Genomic DNA, 22,228 nt, shown 5'->3' with positions numbered 1-22,228 from the left:
CCACCAAGAGGAGTTAAGTTTTCTAGCTAAAGTCTATGCAAATGAAGCTATTTAAGAAGCAATTTATGTGTAAATTATAATGTGCTTAGAAGACATTTCTGTTCAACAATGTACTTCGAAGGTTTTAGCAGTGTCGTGGCATTTTCAAGAATGTTACCTTAAAAAGAAAAAAGTTTAATTAATGTAGATCTCCGTATCCACGATGTTGCTGTTCACTGCAAGTCTCAGAAATCAGCGTTAGTAAAAGTCTTGGGTTTTGCAAGAAGATGCCTTTTTCTCCACTTGTAAGAGCTCAACTGCTGGCACTTAAGCATCAAGGGAAAATTTAGAAATGCCAAGAGTGTCCTTTTTTTAGATCTGGCCAAAAGACAGGGATGTTGTGGCTTCATCGTCAAGCAGTAAATACTCACACTTGTCTGTTTAAATGCCCTCAGAAGAGCGCTGTAGCCGTGCTCACAAAGAGCTCAGGTGGAAATGTTGTGCTCGTCTTCTTTAATTGGCCGAGCTGAAACTGTGTACCTGTCTCTTTAAAGGGCTGTTTATTGCCTTGGGAGCTGACAAGGCTGCATTGGTCACCTCCACTTTCCACTCCTTTGTCCCTCTTCTCATTTTTCTCTTTCTTTCCTCATATCCCCCTCTGTCTATTTTCCACTAGTCTCCTTGATTATTGCTCATTTCCTGTCTCTCTCTCTCTCCCTGTCCCTCTGCTCTCAGCTTGGTCTCGTCTCTTTCGCCTGGAGATGCACCTAAAGAAGGCACTCGCTAACACTCAATGAGTCACAATTACCACGACAATAATGCAGCCCACAGACCCCCAAAGAGCAGGAGCCCACCTCTCCATATTCGACTTCTCTCTTTATTGACTCATATTGATGAACAACATCACACACTCCAGCAAACACTCACACGCTCTCACGCATGTACGGGCCAGAAGTCATCTTTCTTATTTTATTGCTCATCTGCCTTCGTGCCAGTTAATCAGCTCCTTTGGTTTTACATATTCAAATCTGTAATGTATCACTGAGTAATGAAATTGCATTTGTTAAATATACATGCTTTCAGCCAACTCTTGGAATTGCTTTTTTGGGAACATTAGTGTGATTGTTCTATTTGTATGTGGCTTATTGAATGCAGTGTTACACTGCTACGTGCGAGGCACACACAAGGTTCAAACAAAAAGTGAAGGGTTTATTAAACGAAGCAGACAAAACTAAAAGGGCAAACTAAATTCAAAGTCGATAGACAGGCAAATTATCAGACAGACTTAACTAGGCAAGGCTGAACTGAATAAACGAACGAGACAGGGTCAATACCAGAACAGTGTGTACACAAACACAAGGCTCAATAATGTCACTAGTAGTGTGCTAGGAGAGAGGCTCTGACAAGATTCAGTGAAAGAATGGGTTATTTATATAGAGGGTTAATTGGGAACAGGTGGCTGTTCTGGGAAGCCTGGGGAACTGTAACTGGGTTTGTAGTTCATTCTTGGGCTGAGGATTCCACGAAATGGATTATGTGTTTGAGTCTGGAGTAACCATGACGATACTGTGTTCACTAAAATGTACAGACTAGGGATGTAAACAATGCTATTGCATTTATCTGTTCCATATCTGCGTGTGTATTCGGATTGAAATCTGAATAGGGCGTGGCCTAAACCCAAAGGCATTCTTTTTATTTAAATATGGAAACACCCAGAGGTAGAAAAGCTAGCATGGTCTGTGAATGCTGAAACTACACTCAAGCTCATCATCGGTCTCAACTAAGAGATTGATTTTGTAAAATTCCATCAATTTCTTTTTGTTTGTACCTGCTCCCATTCGTTGGCTAAACAAACTGGTAGACTAGGAAGTTACTATGGACCATCGTTGTCTTTTTTTGCTTGTCCACCTTTCTATATACTTTTCAATACACTTTTTGTGGCCCGAGTCCACATACAAACCAGATGCCCTGTACAATCAGGATAATCTATCAACTGTGTGTATTGTTCAATCCAAATATTGTATTAGGATTTAGTTACATCCCTGCAACAGACATATTGCCTGCCCTGTGGCTTAAAAACCTCACCTTTTGGTGAATTCGACTTCATTCAACTTGAACTCATACAGATTTATTTATTTATTTCACTCGAACAATTTTTTTTCCTTTCCACATCTTTCTTTTTTTTTATCATTTGCTCTTCTACTCCTTTCCACTGCTATTCACCATCTGCTGCCTGAAGCAGAGTTCTTTTTGCAGACCGCTTTTGTTTTATCACACATTTTATCATCTTGGTAAGCAGCTAGTATGAATGCTTATAAACATGGATGCTCTACTGCTGCTGCTGCTGATGGTGATGATGATGATGATAGAGACAAAGGCTTATCACACATTAATTTAAAATAATCTTCATCCCCTCTTTTGGAACAGCTTTTACATTTCTACACTAATACGGATAAAATGAATAATATCTCTGAGGTTAGGAAAGACAGAGATCACTGTAGACAGGCCATTCATCTGTCCATCCATCTATCCATCCATCCAGGTATCAAACCATCTGTCTGTCCATTTCTTTATTTATCGCTGATCCATCTATCTACCATCTATACATCCATCTGTCTGTCCACTCATCCATCTATACATACCTTTATCTGTCAAATCATTGATGTATCTCAATCCATCTTTCTGTCTGTCCATTTATTCATCTGTTTATCCTTCTTTCAATCGATTAGTCATTTGATCCATCCATCCATCCATTTATTAGGCATGTGGAAATATTGATGTGGCTTCAAATTGCAATTCTTTACTATGGTAATTTTTTAGACAGTCACAATAATACAGATCAGATTTTCCTATTAAAAAAAAAAAAAGTCAGCTTATGAGCACAGCTTGAAGCTTGCTTGTTTTGCAACATAAGTAAACATTCACAAAAGAGAACTATGTGATATCACAGTACCCAAAAGTCTGAAAATATCACGATGGTTTATGTCAAATCAGTAAGTGATATTGGTGTAATTGCGAGTTCTCTACCATTTTCCATCCACCATCCACTATAGCCATGAAATATAATTTAACTCTACTTCATGGTTTATGAAAGGAAACGTCAATACCTTTTTTTCACGCTGATCTCTTTGAATTCATCCTCATTACCTCAGTATTTCACTACAGTTTTTAAAATCTTCTGACCCTCAAGGATATAATGAGCATGCAGAAAAGTATAAGTATACAGTAAAGATCTTTTTCTTCATTTGAATTTGTAATGTATGCACATGTTGGGCTGTGCATTATGTAGCTAAAACGCAATTTAATGTCAGAATTATTGTGATCCCTGTAAAAGCCTAAATGGTAGTTAAATGGAGCAAGCACCTCAGGCACTTCGCCCTTCTACTCTGCTGTTCACTTGGCTTCCTCCATCGAGCGCTGCCATCTCACAGATGGAGTTAAGGATTACAAGTGCTGCAAAGTCTAGACAGCTGCAATACTCTCAGTCCCACATGGTGTTCCTCAGCCCCGGGCTACATTCTACCCTAATCTCCACAGAGAGCGCTGCTCAGCCAGCCGAGCCGGAGATCACATTATCTCACCCACCGGGATCATCCCACAATACACACTTTCCTTTCTGAGACATGATGATGATGATGACCACAAGCTAAACATGACCTTTAGAGCCAACAGCTAAATCGATTGATGAGATGATTTACTACAGTGTGGAACAAAAAGAGCAAGACAGTTTTGGGTTCAGCATAGACATTAAGATTATTACCATCATTAAAGTGATGTCACTGAAATTGGGCTTACGGATTTTACTTATCCTGGCACCTTGGATACGATTGGCTCTAGGCAACAGAGAAATGTCAGAAGGTAGATTTTTATGATTAATTCTTGCTTATGCTACATGCAATAAAAGGTTCTTTTAAGGCAAGGTCTGCCACTTGGGAATATTAAAGTTTTGAAATGTTTTAATGCCACTACATCTGAATGAAATAGTGACAATCACCATTACTGGAAATACTGCCTATCAGGGAGTGTTTTTTAAGTGAAATCTGGATTTGTTGCTCCAGGGTTCCAGGTTTGATTCTGAGCTCAGGATGCTGCCTCTGTGGTGTTGCATGTTCTTTCCATGTCCTTATGGGTTTTCTGGTTTCCCAAAACATGCCAGTAGATGGATTGGTGAGTGTGAATGTGTGTGAGTGTGTTCTGCAACGAACTGGTGTCTCATCCAGTGTGTATTCCCGCCTCGCTTCCAGCGTTCCCCGGATACAACAGTTAGTGAAAATGATTCATGAGTCATATTAATAATGTGAGTTTAGGGTTTAGAGATTTTCAGTGGAGCATATGATTTGGCCTAATTCATAGCATCTAGTCTAAAAATGTCTACCCCTTTTTGTACAAATGGAAGGATTGTACTGGCTTGTCTGACATGCCTGAAATTTTGCTTTAAAAATGATGGTCTTTAAAAATAATGTAGTGTGTGATTCAAGGCCATGCTCATGGAGTACAGCCTGCCCTTTTATTGTTCTGCTGCCGTACACCAGATTCACCATCCAACAAATCACCCACTTAAAAGTCAGCGTGAGTGCATTAAAGTAGGAAGAACACTAAAATGTACAGAACTTGTATTAAGAAGCAGTGATCTAAAGCAGTGGTGTTGAAGTTGAGCAGTATGGGATAACTCATCAGATATTGCTACAGCTGAATTCTGGCAAAAACTCACCAAACAAAAAGCAGCTTTTGACTAAAACTGGGGGTTTTTTGCCTATAACATACTTTGATACATCTAATTTATGGAAAATATAATATGTAAACTATATGAAATAATGTTTAATTGACTTTCTTACTGTTGTCCTTTATGAAAAGATCACAATAAGGAGCCAGGTTAACAAAAAATACACAGATATTAAACAGCTAGAGTTTAAGAATAAAAGTTGATAAGATCATACTGATTATATTTATAATTTATTTATTACATGTTACTTGGTTTTAAACAATCAAGGCATTGGTACTTCATCGTTAATTACTATTTTCTTCATAAAGTCCCCTCAAACCTGATTTTTTTTATGCTAAAATCCTAACTTCTAATTGAACAGACAAAACATATTTTCAGAATTTGAAGAAATTAGAAGATTTGGGAATATGTGTACAAAGAAAGTTTGTGTGTGTGTGTGTGTGTATCTTTCTTATTTGGATATATATGAGAATAAATTAATAATCAAACTAACGAATAAATAAGTAAATGAATGAATGAATAAATAAAGATGTAGTTAAAAAAGTAGTAGCTACTTATCATGGAAACAGTGAGCTGAACTTTTCTAGAGTTTTTGCTGTTCTCATCTCCAGCATGGCAACGTCAAAGAAATTTTTAACACCACAAATGTTTTTGGCTCACATTTTGCAGACAGAGTTTTCTCTCCCCACTCCTGCAGATTGTTATGGATTTGAACATCAAGCAGACGCTCGCTAATGTGTTTCTCTCCATATGCTGCCATCGTGGCAGATGTGTTGATTAATGGCATCAGTGATTGTATTGATTACAGCTCCTCAACATTGTTTGCTAAAAATGGGCAAATTTATTTTCTGATCTAATCTAATATTTTTATTGCATTATAGCCGACATAACGTGTAATATATCATGTTGTTATAATGTGTGTGGACGTGTGAGAGAGAGAGAGAGAGAGAGAGAGAGAGAGACAGACTAGAGGATATTTCAGTGGTATGAATTAAAAAAATGTAAATACACAAGCTAAAAATGCAGCATCATTTTGGATTTCTGAATTTGCTTTAGCAGACTCCAGTCACGCGGATTTAAATGCTGTGTGAGGTTAGCTGTTGTGTTGCAACTGTTAGCTGTTAGCATATACCTATATGAATAATCAATCAAAGTTTTTGTAAGGCCAGTGTTATGGCAAATTAATTTAATTGTGCACATAAGCATCTTTCGGAGGGCTTCGACAGAGAGGAATAAATGATGAGGAGCTTTGCTGACTAGTTTGTAGTGTTAGGTAAGGTCCCCTAGACCTAACATAAATTGATGGCTTGAGCCTTGGGATGTTTTTAGCAATTTCTGTTCATTGTCAGCGTTCGAATTTTATTTATGTTTTATTTCTTTTGCCGATGCACTGCTTCTTCATTTTATTCTTGTGAGCGAGGTGAGGTATGTGGTATGGTTTTTAGTTTAAATATGTGTGCATGCTCCCTCCTCTGCATATGCTATAGATAAGATAAGGCAATATGATATATCTCATACGAGACCATCAGGATATTTATACTCAATTAGGATTATTTAGAGTGTTAATGTTCTCATTAGACTAATCGTTAGATTCCATAATCATATGGGTTCATACAAATATTTGTAGCTTGTGAACACTGTGTTCAGTCTACATTAGTTTCATGCTGTAATCAAAGACAATTTCAGTTATTATTCTCCTGCAAACACATTGTAACCCTGCACTGTCTTATGTAGTAATATTCAGTTAAATAGTAACAGACAATTACTAATCCATTTGATGTTTTAGGGGAAGATTTAATACATTAGAACAGTACGGTACATTGATCACTTTAATAGCTTTCTTCTTCCCTTTAATTTTTGTTTAATTAAAATAGTCCTAATAACAGTCCTAGAGGCAAAGAGATGAGAAATGTATTTACTGTATGATATTTCTCCCAAGTTTGGTCTTGCCAATTTCCACCCATCTCTCTGCTATCACATGACAGCGAGGGCGGGGCAAACACATGCCTCCTTCAGTTCTGGCTGGATATAATATCCAACAAATCACTCGTTTAACATTCCAGCATGAGTGTACTAAAGTAGTGAGAACACTAAAATGTGCAGGTCAGGTGTACTACAGGATCATGTTGTCAGAGTAATGGCCTGGGATAACTCATCAAATGTCGCTGCGGCTGAATAGCAAATGACCAAAAACGTCTGTGATGCTGCTCATGCTGCATCATAGGGCAGTATAACACATTCAGAGATTGCCAGTCATTCACGGACGTCTGTGAGCTCATGGATACAGAAAGTGTAGATGGCGTTTATATGAGCTCACTGTGGACAGGAGAGAGAGTAATGCCATCCCTCTCACCCTCAAACATGGAGCTTTTGTCTTTTTGTCATTTCTGGGATTCAAACCTGTGGTTTAAGTCAACAAAAAGACAATTAATCCCATCTTTCCTTTTTTCTGGTCTGATTTTCCTAGACAGGGTCACAGGGAACCTGGCGTCTATACCAGGGGATACCCTGGATGAGGCACAAACTCACACTATTTCATAAGCTATGGACAATTTAGAGATGCCAACAGGAATTTTCTTAAAAATCCATATTTTAAACCTACAAGACTTCTTGATGGCTAAATTACTTTTAGGCATCTGGTAGACACTCTAAAGCAAATTAAGAGTGAGGGAAAAGTGTATACAATATCCTTGTTTGGGAATTTCGTCAGTTTCGGATTGCAAACTGTAGCGAATATCCAATATTCACACTAGCTACTGCACATAATTATGCCTCTCTACCACAGTATACTAACTGCAGTTTGCCTCCGCTGCAAACGACATCAGTGGGCTCTCTAAGCTCTTTAGGTTTCATAATAGGCTGTTTATGTCTAATGCTGCTTTTGCTCCCCTGCTGAGACTGACTCCTAGTGTACTAGAAGTGTCAAATCACATCATGTGTCATCTCTATCTTTTACCCAGTGATGGTAAAGTTGATGTTTTTAACGAAATACATATGTGGGTGTTGTTTCGGTACTGTAAGTGTTAGCTTGACAAACAAAAGATGCCTGATGGAGAGTACAGAGGGGCTGCAATGACCCGAGGAGAGAGAGAGAGAGAGAGAGAGAGAGAGAGAGGGAGATGTGGATGGATGGAGTGAGAGTGGCAGGGCAGGTGCAGAGGGGAATACCGCAGTTTGTTCTCATCAACCCACCACCCCAGCTTTGACTCCATGCCAACCTCGCCTCTTTGAAAAGAGTTAGAAAATAAATGAGAGGAATGAAGGAGAGGCCTGAATAGATTAAAATCAATACGTCTACCCTGTCTCTTATTTTTATTCATTATTAATCCAGGGCCAGCACAGGTCTCACGTGGGGGATATCAGAAAGATCAGATATGCTGGCAGGCTTTTCTAGTGCAGGCTGTTATGGTTGAGCGGGGGAAGGTGGAGTGTGCCACATATCCCCTAGACGGATTAAGCCTGGCTCACACTGTACAGTGGAGGCAGTCTATTAGTGCATTCGCAGAGTCAAACTGTAGGAAGAGCCCATGGGACAGGCCATGTGCCACTCGGAACTAGTCAAAGCTGTTTAGTATACGAGTCATTGCCTGGCAGCTATAATTACAGAATAGAGATATTTGCCAGCTTTCACAATGCAACAGCACAAATTTGATGATGTATCCAGTGTATTAAAGGAAATTCCAATGTTTCCTCCAAAAGCATATTACGGTCTGGCTGAGATGAGGTTGGATTCCTTTATGAGTCTGGCTTGTCTCAATATTTCTTGCTTATTCCATTGCGGGGAGATTTCACTCACTGTTATGACCTCATTAAAGCAATAGATCTAAACCTGGATTTCTTTCATGCTGCTTTGTGGCAACGTTTACCGTGAAAAACTGAATGGAAGTGATTTTTATTCTGATTCAAATCTGGAATGCATCCAGGTTCGAAAAAAGGACAGAACAGTTGTCCTATCTGATGTGTTCTTGGGTTAATACTGTATATGATTTTTTTTTTTTTTACTGGTTTTATTCAAGCACAGAATCATTACTTGCCTGTTAGCTTGATTGGGAGCTCAGGTCTTCAGTTACAGTCTGAATAGAAGAAGCTGTCATTTAGGAAGTAATTTTAATAACAATTTATGAGCATCATGAGGCATATTGTGCTTATCTAATATCATACAGGCAGACAGATGATTAACCAGCAGGTGCAGGTGCAAGTTGATCAGACAGAAAAAACAATAGGGTGAGAATGAGCGTCAGACAAATGGTCGTTAACAAATAAACATAAGCCGAGACATAGCTAAAGGAGTAAACGTGAAGCAGACTGGATTAAAAAAAAGAAAACAGTGAAAGATGCAGAAAATATCACAGTCTCGGTGCGGGAGTGAGACTCGGTAAAGACACAACAAGAGTCCGGGTTTTATATGGAGTTATATAAGAGGTTCGGCTAGTGATCATGTGACAGTGTGACAGGCTGGGGATCATGGGAATTCTAGTCTGGAAATTCTGGAGTGGCAGACGAGGACGTGATACAAACAAGAAAAAAAATCCCAGGTCAGTTTCAAGAGAACGTTTTCTCTATACAGTACTTCTTATACATTACTGTAGAGTATTAGTTAAGTCGAAACACATGAAGAAAACAAAATAACTTTTAATCTTTTTAATTAATCATTAATCTCAGGTTGATGTGCTGAAATTAATTTTGACACAGACAGTTTTCCTAAGAAATAATTGAATCCCCCTGGTGTTTATGATACTAGTAATGTAAATGGGATTTCTTGTCATTGTGCCTGTTTCAAGAAGGGTATTAAAATCATAGTGAACAATTTTTTTTTTTATTAATATAAATTTCTCAAAATATTTAAACATTACGCACATTTTTTCAAAATATATTAAGGTCATTGATATATTTACTTATTTGGTTGTTTCCAATTTTTTTAATCCTAGAACCTAGAAAAGGGTATTTTGTGTCAGCCCAATAATGCATTTTTCTCATTTATTATTAAATTGCAGCTGCATTGCTTGTGCTGTAATTCATTATAATTATTTTTTAAATACTATTTTCCATTCAACTGGGCTTTTTATAGTTAATTATAATCATATCTTAAACTATAAAATAACTCATAATATTATAATCATATTTATAAAAGTTTTAATTGCTGTTAATTGACATTAAAATAGAGCATAAACAGAAATTGAACATTTTAAATGTTTAAATATAATATTTTAGCATCGTTGAAAAGGTAGAATTATATTAAAGTCAGTTAATTTTTATGACACTTAACCTGGTGGTTAATTGTCCCCATTTGTAACTAAGTCTATAAATCTAACATCACTGTACTAAGGAGAAAAAAAAACAGCTTTCTAATACCCAAAGCCACAGCACACTGCAGCAGGGTAAAACAAGGGCACTGAAATCAATACTATACTCTTTTAGACACGACACCCCACTCGGCCCAACTGTCAACACATAAACGAGAGAGACTGCATTAGCTTTCACATGGCTGGATTTAACCCAAGCCACAAAACCACAGCTTAGGTCCTTCCGCTAGGAGAATGATTTACTGAGCAGAGGAACTTCGCAGAGTAATTCAATTTCTAATTCATAACTCTAATTAACCAATGTGCCACCACTCTGAGAGCTACTTTATGAAACTGAAGATTAGTGGATTTGAAATCCATCTAATATTAAAGAATTATTCAAGCGATAAGGGCTTTAGGTATTAAGCACATGCCACGGCCAGCTATTAATCCAACAGTTTGCTGTACAGCGATTCCATTTTTCCCCCCCCCTTTCTTGTTTTCTTTGAAAATCCTAGCTGAAACAGAGACTTGAATGGAGTCAGAGGTGGATGAACAGAATGAGTAACCGGCAGAAAAAGAGTATGTAAGCCGGAATTACAGTGAGTGCTGCACACTAATCCTGGATGAGCAAAATGGACTGGAGTCTGTCTTATCAAGATCAGAGATAGATACAAAAAGGTGGAATGAGGCAGGGAAGGCATGAGTAAGCCTGAATAAGCTGGAATAAGCCGGAATAAGGAAGGTGTGGAGTGCAAGAGTGGGCACGGGGATCAGGGCTGAGACACTGTGCCATGCATTATGGAAGAGACAGATGCTTAAATGCAGAGGATATGACTGCTCTGCCAGGGAGAGGAACTCAGACACTCAGCCATCCAGAACACACAGCGTTACACAGACTGAATATGCAAAGTCATATAGTCTGATGGCTAGATCAGACATGGAAGGAAGAACATGTATGCGCAAGCACATGCAGTCGGGCAGCGCATCAGTCAAGGCCTGAGATTGAAAAAAACAACAAAACGGACAACCAACTGTGCTCTCCCCGTTTCTCGTTCTTTAGTCCTTATTCTGAAATATGAGCGCACATAGAGCAGAGTTATTAGACTCAGGTGTTAAATTGGGATTTAGGACTTGTGGGAACGCTCTAGTTCCTTTATGGGTAACAACAGTGCAGAGATTTGCTGTCCAATTTGTGTTATTATAAGGAGTTCTCAACAGTGATATCAAGGAAATGTGATTAAAACATCTTTGATAAATCTCTTCCTGTCCTAACAGATTATTACAACTAACTAAAACTGATCCAGCTTTCCATTTTTAGTGCTCCTCATTTGCCAGTTTTGCCGTTAAAATGATATGTAACCGGATTATTTTCTCTCAGTAATAAATAAAAATAGTAATCATGATCAAATACACATACACACTATGACTGAATGAAGATATTTTTACAAATCTGAAATGAAATCTGTGTGATGACCTCATCATTATTATTTCATTTCTTTTGTTTATTTTTCCCCACAAGACTATGCTATTAGTTGACGTTTAATCAAATTCTAGTACAGCGGTTGAGATCGTCCTCGCATTTTTACAAAGAAAAACGTATTGTTACGTTCTCACGTCAGTGCTGGGAATTTAAACTCATATCCTACTAAGTTAGCAAAATCAAGAGCCTCTACATGGAGATGATTTATTACATCTCTTTTACTGTGTGCAGGGTGTATTTATTCAATTGTCTATAAAGACCAGATAAAGAAGATCAAGAAATCATAAAAATGACTTTGGATCTTGAAAACGTCTGAAGCGGAGAAACTTGAAATATCTCTCAGAAAAATAAGAACTAACACAAACTATCAAAACCATGCTTAGACTAAACTGCATGTAATAAAAAAATATAATGAAGTGAAAATCAAAAGTAATGGAAACACACACACACGCTTAAACTCTTTAGTCTTTTTTCATATTTTACAATTAACAGAAAGCGACATTTTTCTAATTAATCCACTGTAACCCCCGATCAGGTCAGCGCAGACCGTCTAATAACACTGAGGATGTTCCAGACAATACTTTTAACACCAACCCAAACAGTGTACAGGAACAGACCAAAACATGAACAATACATCAAACAGACACCGCTCACTACTGATGCACTATGACTACAGTGACATGAAAAGGCAAACAGACACACACACACAAACACACACACACACACACACACACAAACAAACTTAAAAAGCACCCACACACTCCATCATCTGATCTGAAGGACAGGAGCCCTTCAGCTGTGCTCTTGAAGGTGGATGGCGTGCGCTTGAGTGTTTGTGTTCAAACAGATCATTATCATGTAATAATTATCCATTACACCCACTCACCCACTCCCTGTTCGCCACTTCACTAAGCCATGTGTATATACCAAGAGGAAGATAATGTCTTTCTCACCCTCACCTTTCAATATCTCTCTGAACATGCACTCACATGCTTCTAAACTTTTCTTCCTTCTCCCTGAATATATCGGCTAGAAGTTTCTTGGACACTTAGTTGTCATGTTTAAATGTAATAATCATTTTAAATTTTTTAAGAATGCTGGAGAAATACAGCTACGTATGTAGCAGACCAGACACAAAGCTGCTCGGCTCTCATTATTCGCTGTAGAAAAAAGTTCTTGTGGCATTTCAGCAGAGAGGGAAGAGTCTAGTGGAAGAGTCATTGAAATGCAATTAATATCAAAGGTAAAAGAGGGCTCTAAAAATGACTGTCCGTTTCATTAAAAATAACTCCAGGAAGTCCAAGACATCCTCAAAAATGCCACGTATTTATTCAAAGAACTTTAATAAGAAAACAGCTGTAAGGATGCATGTATACACTGAAAATGAAGGAGGAAAAGACAAAAACGTGGCCAAAAAAATGTTTATACGTTTCTAGCTTTCTAAAGCAGGATTACTTTAAATCTTTTCCCGAAAGGGATCCTCTGTAAAGTTCCACACAGAAAATTTATAAGAATTAAAGATCTCATTAGGGAGCTAGATGGGGATTTCCCCCTGTGCTTTACACTACCATATACCTACATATAAAACCCGACACTGTTTCTCACCAATGATCCATCAGTCTCAGACTTCTCAGACAGCATACATTTTTTATCCTAAGCTTTAGCGTTGACTGCCTCAGATTTTATCTGATAAAAGGATCTTAAATTACACATATTTACTACACTGGCATACTAAATAATCACTCAACCACTGCGTCTGAAAAACTGAAACTGAAAAACAGGCTTTTAGAAACTGTATAAAATAAGAAGGCACATTTATTTATTTTTTTATGAAATGCAGTTTCTCATCTAATATAATTAATTAAACATTAAATAAACAAACAAACAAATAAATGAATGAATAAATTAACAACCTGATATAATTGTCTTCATCATCCTCTATACTCTCTCTGGCTTTTTCTCTCTGTCAGATTTGCATTGTGTACTGTCCACCGTGATTTATTCCATATATATATACTAAAAGTGTTCATTACACATTTGCACACATTTGCACACAGATCCATTCCAGTACTGCATGAACAAGTGATTATACCTCTCTCTCTCTCTCTCTCTCTGTCTCTCTCTCTCTCTCTCTGTGGTATGTCCTGCCCCGTAAATGATACAGTATGAGCAGTAAGGCAACTGGGGCCTTCACATGCAATAGCATGCAATATAGTGAGACTTGGACACTGGAGGTTGTATAAATAAGTTAAAATGGAGTAGTTTTATGAACTGTATAGCTGCTGTGGCATTTATGGTATATTTAAAAACTAATTTATGTCTTCTTTTGTCTCTTATATTTTCTTCTTTCATAACAATCAAACCATGGATTTTTTTTAATGCCCCCTCGTTTTCTCCCACTCCTGCACTTTCTTATCATTTTCTCTTTTCACATTAATCACCTTCCAACAATGCCATAAATTCCCCCCACCATTTCTTTAGTTGGTTTTGGCACAGGAAGATCGGCACTCCTCTTCTTCGCTGAGTCCTAAGTCCTCCTCTCTTGCAGAACCCTCCAAGACTCTGAGTGTTCTTGGCGGTCAGGGCTCCATCTCCCCCCTCAGCCGCTGGGTGCTGCATAGCCGCAGTCGAGCAGCCAATGCTTCAGCGCTAGAGCTACCCTACCGCTCACCTGTGCCCTTCTCCAAGCAAGAATTTTGGGAGATGCTGGGCAGTGACCTCCTCAAGCCTGACACAGCTTCTGATGACAACGCCTCTGCAAGCTCCCGGGTCAAGCGCCGTCCCATTGTCAAGACAGGCAAGTTTAAAAAGATGTTTGGCTGGGGCGATTTCTACTCCAACATCAAGACAGTGCGTCTCAACCTGCTCATCACTGGAAAGATTGTGGACCACGGTAATGGGACATTCAGCGTCTACTTCCGGCACAATTCCACAGGCCAGGGCAACATCTCCGTCAGCTTGGTACCCCCTGTGAAGGCGGTGGAATTCGACTTGGAGCGCCAGAGCGTGGTGTACCCTAAGGACTCCAAGATCTTTAACTGCCGCGTGGACTACGAGAAGGTGGACCGCAGCAAGCGCACCTCGCTGTGCAACTATGATCCATCCAAGACCTGCTTTCAGGAGCAGACCCAGAGCCACGTGTCCTGGATTTGCTCCAAGCCCTTCAAGGTCATCTGCATCTACATCTCATTCTACAGCACAGACTACCGGCTAGTGCAGAAAGTCTGTCCGGACTACAACTACCACAACGAGATGCCCTACCTTCCCTCTGGATAGAAGGGAATGGGCAAAGGGGGCAGAAAGTCAGGGATGGGATTTGAGAAGAAGTGAGGAGCGGTACAACCGAGGAGGGAGGGATGAGGAAAAAAGAGCATGAGTGATGAGAATGGAAGTATTGATGTGGGAGGTCTGGGTATATTTCAAGTTGTAGAAAAAGCTCTCTTCAGGGTGTTTATGGGACCCTTTAGGGAATCGTACCTATTTGGAAAAAAAGACCCCTTTGCAAACCGAGCATTTTTCCATGGATTGTGTTTGATCATCTGTAAAATTCTTAAGGTGAATGTAAGGCATTTTTGCTCCTGTGATAAATGTCTTTAAAGAAACTCTCTAAAAAAAATCCTGACAAATGTGACTGCAAAGCTCAACATATGCAAATCAAGCTCTCTGCTGCAGGTATGTGGGTGAGAGAGAGCACACTGACATAAGGCTTTGGTGACAGGCAACCCCCACCGGTGTGCTTTTAACGCATCATCGGGCCTACATCAGGGCAAGGTGACATACATATCTGAGAAATCATAAAACAAAGAACAATTACTATGTTGATTTCAATACGCCTACTATGCAGATGCTAGGGGTGGTGTTCAGGTTCCTGAGGACAAAAGAAGTCTATATTTTCAGTGTATAATTCAGGTTGAACTCTCCAGAACAGCCAACAACAACAACTTAGACACAAATGACCTCTGGGTATCCTCAACTGCAAGTGTTCTCAATATAAAAGAGTGAAGAAAGACATGATTAAGACAGTGGAGCATGCAAAAAAGAAAAGAAAAGAAAAAAAACACAGCAAAGAGAGAAAAGGCAAAAGTGAGAGAGGGTTTAGGACACTTTTTAATTAAAAGTGAAGCAGAGAGAGATGTTGAGTATGAATTGCAGCATCCACTCTATTGTTCTAGCCATATGAGATGAGGGGGAAAAGATTACATTTTGTTGCTGACAGGACGCCTGATTTCTCAGCATGATAAGTTACCCACTGAATGCAAGATTGCTCCATCCTTTTTCTGCTAGAGTCAGCCTGTAATCTGTGATTAAAAAGCAGAATATTATGGCGATAATTATGCATAATTTAAGACTTATTTAAAGACTTTGTTAAATGGATTGGATAGATTCAGATATTCATTTGCACTGGGAAATCTTCTGACAGGCCAAATTACTGCATTAGACAAATCAGCAGTCAACTTGACCTTCAACAGCTGTGTAATTTAATGACCATTTCTGTTAAGGTCATGTTGTAACAAACAGATTAACTTTGATAGTGGGCGATGAGGTCAGAAAGTGAAAGAGTATAAAAAAATAATAATAAAGACAAGAAAGGAGAAGAAGAATGGAAATACAGCTACAGTGACATGAAATGTGTCTGTGATGGTCAGGGAGTTGACGGACAGAGAAGAAAGTTGTTAGGGTGTTGTTAGAACACCAAGTGAAGAGGACAGACACAGAAACGGGGGGAAAAGAATATAATAAGCATGGGTTGAATGATGATGCTAAATGCATTAACAATGCCTCAATGTGGAACATCAAAGCATCATGCTGTTCGATTCAATGGAAGAAGAAAACAAAGCAAAAGAGAGAAGGAGAAGGTAAATGGCAGTCTTTTTATGGGTTTATACCTAAAAGCATGTCTTGCCTGAAGAGAAAGCCAGCGTGGTGTATCCCCCTCAGGCCTGCACATTAGCACTGATATAAAGGCAGGAGCATCCTGAGCGCTGCGTCTATTTATGCTCAGTTATGAAGCACTGTACCCATTCCATTTATCTCACTCTATTCCCTTTCCATCCTACATAGGCTCATTAGGAACTGCTCATGGAGCCATTTTTCAAATGTTCTATTTGAGTGCTTAAAAAGCTAACTCAATCAAATATAATACCCGTCTTACTACATTATTCAGATTCAAGTGATCAATAACTTTAATGGTCCTTTAACTGTTCATACTCAATATTATTATGTAATACTGTATATATTATCATATCCACAGATACATATGTGATGTGATATACACACTAGGCCTCGTGTAGTGGGTGTGTACTGTACTGTGGCTTTCAGGTGTCTCTGGAGCTTGCATCTTCACTACACACTAATCCCTTTAAATTTAACTACCTGCTAATCCATCCGGTTTAATCTCATCTAATTACAGAAACTCTATTCTCCTCTTGACTAATTACATGCCAATCTTATCTATTTAACTAAATCTCCTCCGAAGTTTAAAAACACCCTAATCTCCTCCAGGTAAACTACAACTAATCTCCTCCAGTTTAAAAATACCCTAATCTCCCCCAGTTTAATACACCCCAATCTCCTCCATTTTAAATACAGCCTAATCTCCTCCAGTTTAACTATACCCTAATATCCTCTAGTTTATCTACACCCTAATCTCCTCCAGTTTAATACACCCCAATCTCCTCCATTTTAAATACAGCCTAATCTCCTCCAGTTTAACTATACCCTAATATGCTCCAGTTTAACTACAGCCTAATCTCCTCCAGTTTAATACACCTTAATCTCTTCCAGGTACACTACACCCTAATCTCCTCCAGTTTCAATAAACCCTAATCTCCTCCAGTTTAATACACCCTAATCTCCTCCAGTTTCAATACACGCTAATCTGATCCAGTTTCAATAAACCCTAATCTCCTCCAGGTAAACTTCATCTAATTCTAATCTAATCTAATTCTTCCAGTTTAACTATACCTTAATCTCCTCCAGTTTAACTACACTCTAACCTCCTCCAAATAACTACGTTCTAATCTCCTTCATTTTAAATACATTCTAATCTCCTCCAGTTTATGTACATGCTAATGTAAATGATAGCCAGTGTTTTTACCCCCTCCCCATTCTCTCTCTCTCTCTCTGTCTCTCTCTCTTACCATCAATTTCTGCTTCTTCACCTTTCCTCCTTAGCAGCTGGGCCCACATCTGTTACATGGTCCACAATTCACAGAATTCACCACAAATACCTAACCTAACATTACTGCCTTGTTAAACATTACTGTCATACAAATGTCTCATCATCCTTCTGAAGGATCTTGTTACCGTTAAAGTGTTGCTAAGTCACTAATAACATGGGGGGGAGAAGAAAAACACCGCATGGTGTAGGAAATTATTCAGATACAGATGCAAAAGAAAGGGATTTTTAATGGTCAGGGAGATCTATGTGGGACTTTATCTTCAGCAAGTAAGCTAAACCAGCTTAATTATTTTACATAATGTAGCATCTGTTCTTTGCTCAGTTTGTTCTCCAAAAAACAGATTTTGTCATCGAGCGAGCTGTCGTTTGTGGACAGCAATTCAGCAATAGGCCTCAACCGGAGAGTGAGAGGAAAGGATGAACTTGTACTGTCACGCGCTGGTGGGTGTTGCCAACAAAAGGAGAAAAGTTCAAGTGGTGGAATGTGCCAGTTGTCATAGCAACCGGCCCCTGTGAAGTGCGGACGGAGCCTCGGACACTTGGCTCTGAACTGAGTTAGTGCTCAATACAAACTGAAACTGAGCTCTCTTATGGCAGATGGTACTGTCAGTACTCTATAAAATACATCATTATATACATATATAAATATATATCCTCACAAAGCCAGCGGTCGGACTGGATCTATTGTATGGGACACTCAAGTAGACTCTCTAGCTCATTAAAGGTTTGTTTATTTCTCTATTTTTTACATTGTTTTCTTTTCCATGTGCATCATGTTGATGTAGTGTATGGATGATAATGGTGGCATTTATTGTGGTTTTCTGACCTCTGGAAAAAAAAAAAAATCAATAAACTAGACAGGTGTGCTGAATTTCCCTTCTGAGTTCCGCGGGCTTAAACAATTTATCTGGTGTCTATGCAGGTTTTCATTCGAACCGAGCAGTAGAACATCAGTAGTTTGAAGACAAATCGATTGCGTAAACGAGTAAAATCAGGTGAGAAGATAAGGTAGGATGTTGCTGGGTTGAAGAGTCCATGTATCAGCACTGTTTTGACAAAGATATGAGAAATTGAAGTACAGGTCAACTATTCTGAGTCTAAATCTAATGTTTGCTGATTTTCTGGGGCAGTTTATATTATCCTAGCCAACATGGCATCATACTTGCAAACTGGTATCAATTCACACAACTCAGGTTCCCTGAAAATAACAGAAAGTCAGGGTTAGGTTTAGAAGTACTATTAGCATTTATAACAAAACACGTTTATTTGTCATATGTACAGATATCAGTGACAGTTTGTACCAGCCATCAACATAGCCATGATTCATTTTAATTGGTCCAATTTTTTTTTTTTTATGATATCAGGTTGATCCCAGGATCTAGTACACTATAACACCAGCACAGAAGGGAATACTGTAGAGCTTATGCTGTATGCTGTATGCTGTGCTAAATTATTTTTCAGTGGGGTCTCCAGTTCAATCCTGAGCTCACTGTCTCTATGACGTTTCCGATGCTGTGCCTGTGATTTTGTTGCTTTCATCTAGGTTCTTCACAAAAGCATGCAGGTAGGTGAACTGGCTAAATTAATCTGATCCTATGTGTGTGTGTAAATCGGTGTGTAAATATGTGTTTGTGTGCAAGATGCCCTGGCATCCCATCCAGGGTGTATTCCCACCCAGTGTTTCTGAGCAGAATAGATTGAAGGTTTTATTTATTTATTTATTTATTTTTGGAGTAAAATTAGCTTGGTAGATCACAGATAATGTGCACTATTTTTTCCAGCCATTATGTAAATATTTAATTCCATCAAGCTGAGCAAAAGCAAACGTAAATATGTGTTAACCCACTTACAGTTTGCTCACAGATCTGCCGAGCAATTACTTCTATAACAGTTTTGACGAATATGTCATTTTAATTTTAGTGAGAAATCAGACGAAGCTAGTCTAATTATTAAAGGCTAATTTTACTACATCAGGTAGCAGATGTCAATAAAGTGATGTCTTGTTGCCGCCTGCAGTCAGTTTGTTCAGCAAAGCATCAGGGTATCAATCCTTTTATCTCTCTTCAGTTTCAGACAGACCCGATGTGAAAGTCTTCATTATTGCTGCATTTGCATACTCCAATTGAATGCCCACGGCAACACCGGGCTCGGACAAAAGGTGCAGGTAATAATCCATACGGAGAAGCATGCGAGTGAGAGAATGAGAGAAATTGTGTTAGAGGGAGATTAATGGCACAATATTTTGTACCAACTGAGGCAAATTTCATTTGCTCCTTCTTTTATTCTATCATGGTATTTTTACTTCCTTTCCATTATATTATTCCCCCACGTCCTGCATTTTCTTAAGCTATGTGTCCGTTTCTCTTTTTCTGACACTTTTGTATTAATGAACACACTTTTTTGCACTCATTTCGAGGCCCTAATTGACTTTAAATCTGCTCGGCACCTTAATTAAATCTCTGATTACTGATAACAAGCAGATGAGTTCAAACAGTCAGCATGCTACACAGCTTTAAACAAGATCGATTACAGCCTAGTTATCGACACCTCCACCTCTCTGCTCCATTTCACTCACACCCTCACCCCTCTCTCTTTCTCTCTCTCTCTCTCTCTCTCTCCTTTTCTCTTCCTTTAGCCATTACTTTTCTCCTCTCTTCTTTTCTCCCTCGAGGCAGGCACCCCTTTATTCCCCTGTAAGAGTGCAGCCTGCCTCAGGATAACCTTGGTGAGAATGATGAAAGGAGGGGAAAAAAGTCAACAGGAGGGAACGTAGATCTAATTTGGAAGGTCGGCTCCCACTCAACGCGATGTAATGTAATTTAAAAGAGCAGAGTGCCTCCGAAGCCAAATAACCAGCAAGAGATCATGAACGAAAGCATAGCGCAGAGAAAAGGAGGAAAAACACAAAGAACAACAGAAAAACAAGGACACATCTGAAACAATTGATCTAAATAAGTGAATCGTGAACAAAACTGAACAAACGATTTAGCTTTAAAGGCTGAAAGAACCCAAATAGGACCCAAATCTGCAACTTCAGATGTGTGGACAATGGAATAAATCAGAAATCTTTTTGAACTCTACCTGTATTATATCACTCAGTCCTTTAACATGGATCTATGGAGTGGTTTAAACCGAATGATTCAATATTTTGAGGCTGTACTTAATAGTATTTTTGTACACATGAATCCTACCCCAATCATATCACTTTGCATTATTGAGGGGAAATGGAGATCCTTAATGATTGGGTGGTTATAAATTCTAGATTTCTGATGTGATCCTACCTGGAATCTTTAAAAACTTGAACCTTGAACACTGTGGTTCTCACACTTTGTAGTCAACAACTACTTTTCCTCCAATCCATGTATCATTATTCCAATCCATATCCCAAAAAATGACAAAAAAAAGCATTACCCCCCCCCCAATGTATTGCTTTTGCAAATATTGTAAAATAAAGTACTTTTTATTGCTTGTTTTTTTTTTTGTTGTTGTTGTTTAAATGTTTGTTTATTTTATTGTTTGTTTTCTTTAATGCATGGACCATCTACTCTTTTAATTTGGTATTTTGGAATATTGGCATGAGTAGGATTCTCGAAATGACAAATTTGTTGAAATTGCATTAAAGTTGCATTTAATAGCCATGTGCTGTGGTCGAGATTGTTGGCTCAAAAAATGTTTATTATTTATTGACATGGCTACTGACATTTCTAGGGGCTTATCAGTTACTTGTCCCATTCTTCTTCCTTCATGTTCCTTCTTGGCAAAATGCTTGAAGCCTATACACCAATTTAAAGCAGATGTGTTTCATGTGATGTTGTGTGTCATCAGCTGTAACATCCATATATGGATCCATCAGTGCCATCTTTTCGACTTGTAACAATTCAAGACTTCATGATGTATTTTCCTCGGACTTTTGTGTTCGAAGATTAAAACGAGGTGGAAAAAGACACTAAGGGTTTTTTTTATTGGCATGAAAAAATCGCTGAGAATTCGGGATTTTCATGCTTGTTTTCTTTACAATAAATTGAAGGATTTTTTTTTAAAGTGTATTTAAATTTTCACAGTTTTACCTATAATAATAATAATAATAATAATAATAATAATAATAATAAATGGAATCCCACCCAACTTTGAATCCCACCAATGGTTTGGATCTATTTTCTCTAAATATTTCATTTCTCAGCTCCACCATATCCTCAGCCCCAACATGATCTTCCATCTAACTCTCTAACTTTCAGGTTAGTCTACAGGGTGTTCCAAATGTCTCTGTGCATTATTTATATATATATATATATTTATTTTTATATATATATATATATATATAAAATACAATACATGTTTTATATTTAGATTTAAAACTGACAAAAGAAGGACATGGTATACCAAGAAAAGATCATTTAAAACAGAAACACAACACAAAGATCACTTAAAGGAATGCATTCAAAGTGCAATCACATGTATAACACCAGATGTGCTAACACAAGTTCATCATGAATGGGAAAGATGACGTTTATTTCTATGTATCCAAGGAAATGCCGATCATAATGATAATGCTGTGTAAATAAAGTTACAACTTGCTTAAA

General features: G+C 38.3%; 1 protein-coding gene across 5 annotated transcripts in view; it reads left to right on the top strand.

Moving 5' to 3' along the window:
- The window catches only part of LOC131367224 (neurexophilin-1), a 33,563-nt gene extending 11,670 nt beyond the window's left edge, over positions 1–21,893 (top strand). The window contains exons 2-4 of one of the 5 annotated variants that reach the window (XR_009206913.1): positions 13,949–18,372; positions 19,110–19,212; positions 19,716–21,893. Coding sequence is in view for 1 of the 5 variants with exons in the window: in XM_058412523.1 (XP_058268506.1) it covers positions 13,949–14,743 (795 nt within the window). In the remaining 4 variants the exon portion in view is untranslated. Of the gene's footprint in view, positions 1–13,948; positions 18,520–18,570 lie in introns of those variants that run through there. The other 4 variants (XR_009206912.1, XR_009206911.1, XR_009206910.1 and 1 more) reach the window with 4 other exon arrangements.
- Positions 21,894–22,228: the final 335 nt, after the last annotated feature.

Source organism: Hemibagrus wyckioides, linkage group LG02, assembly GCF_019097595.1.
Source record: "Hemibagrus wyckioides isolate EC202008001 linkage group LG02, SWU_Hwy_1.0, whole genome shotgun sequence".
In the NCBI taxonomy this organism is placed as follows: Eukaryota; Metazoa; Chordata; class Actinopteri; order Siluriformes; family Bagridae; genus Hemibagrus; species Hemibagrus wyckioides.
This window is presented reverse-complemented; position numbering and strand designations above follow the sequence as displayed.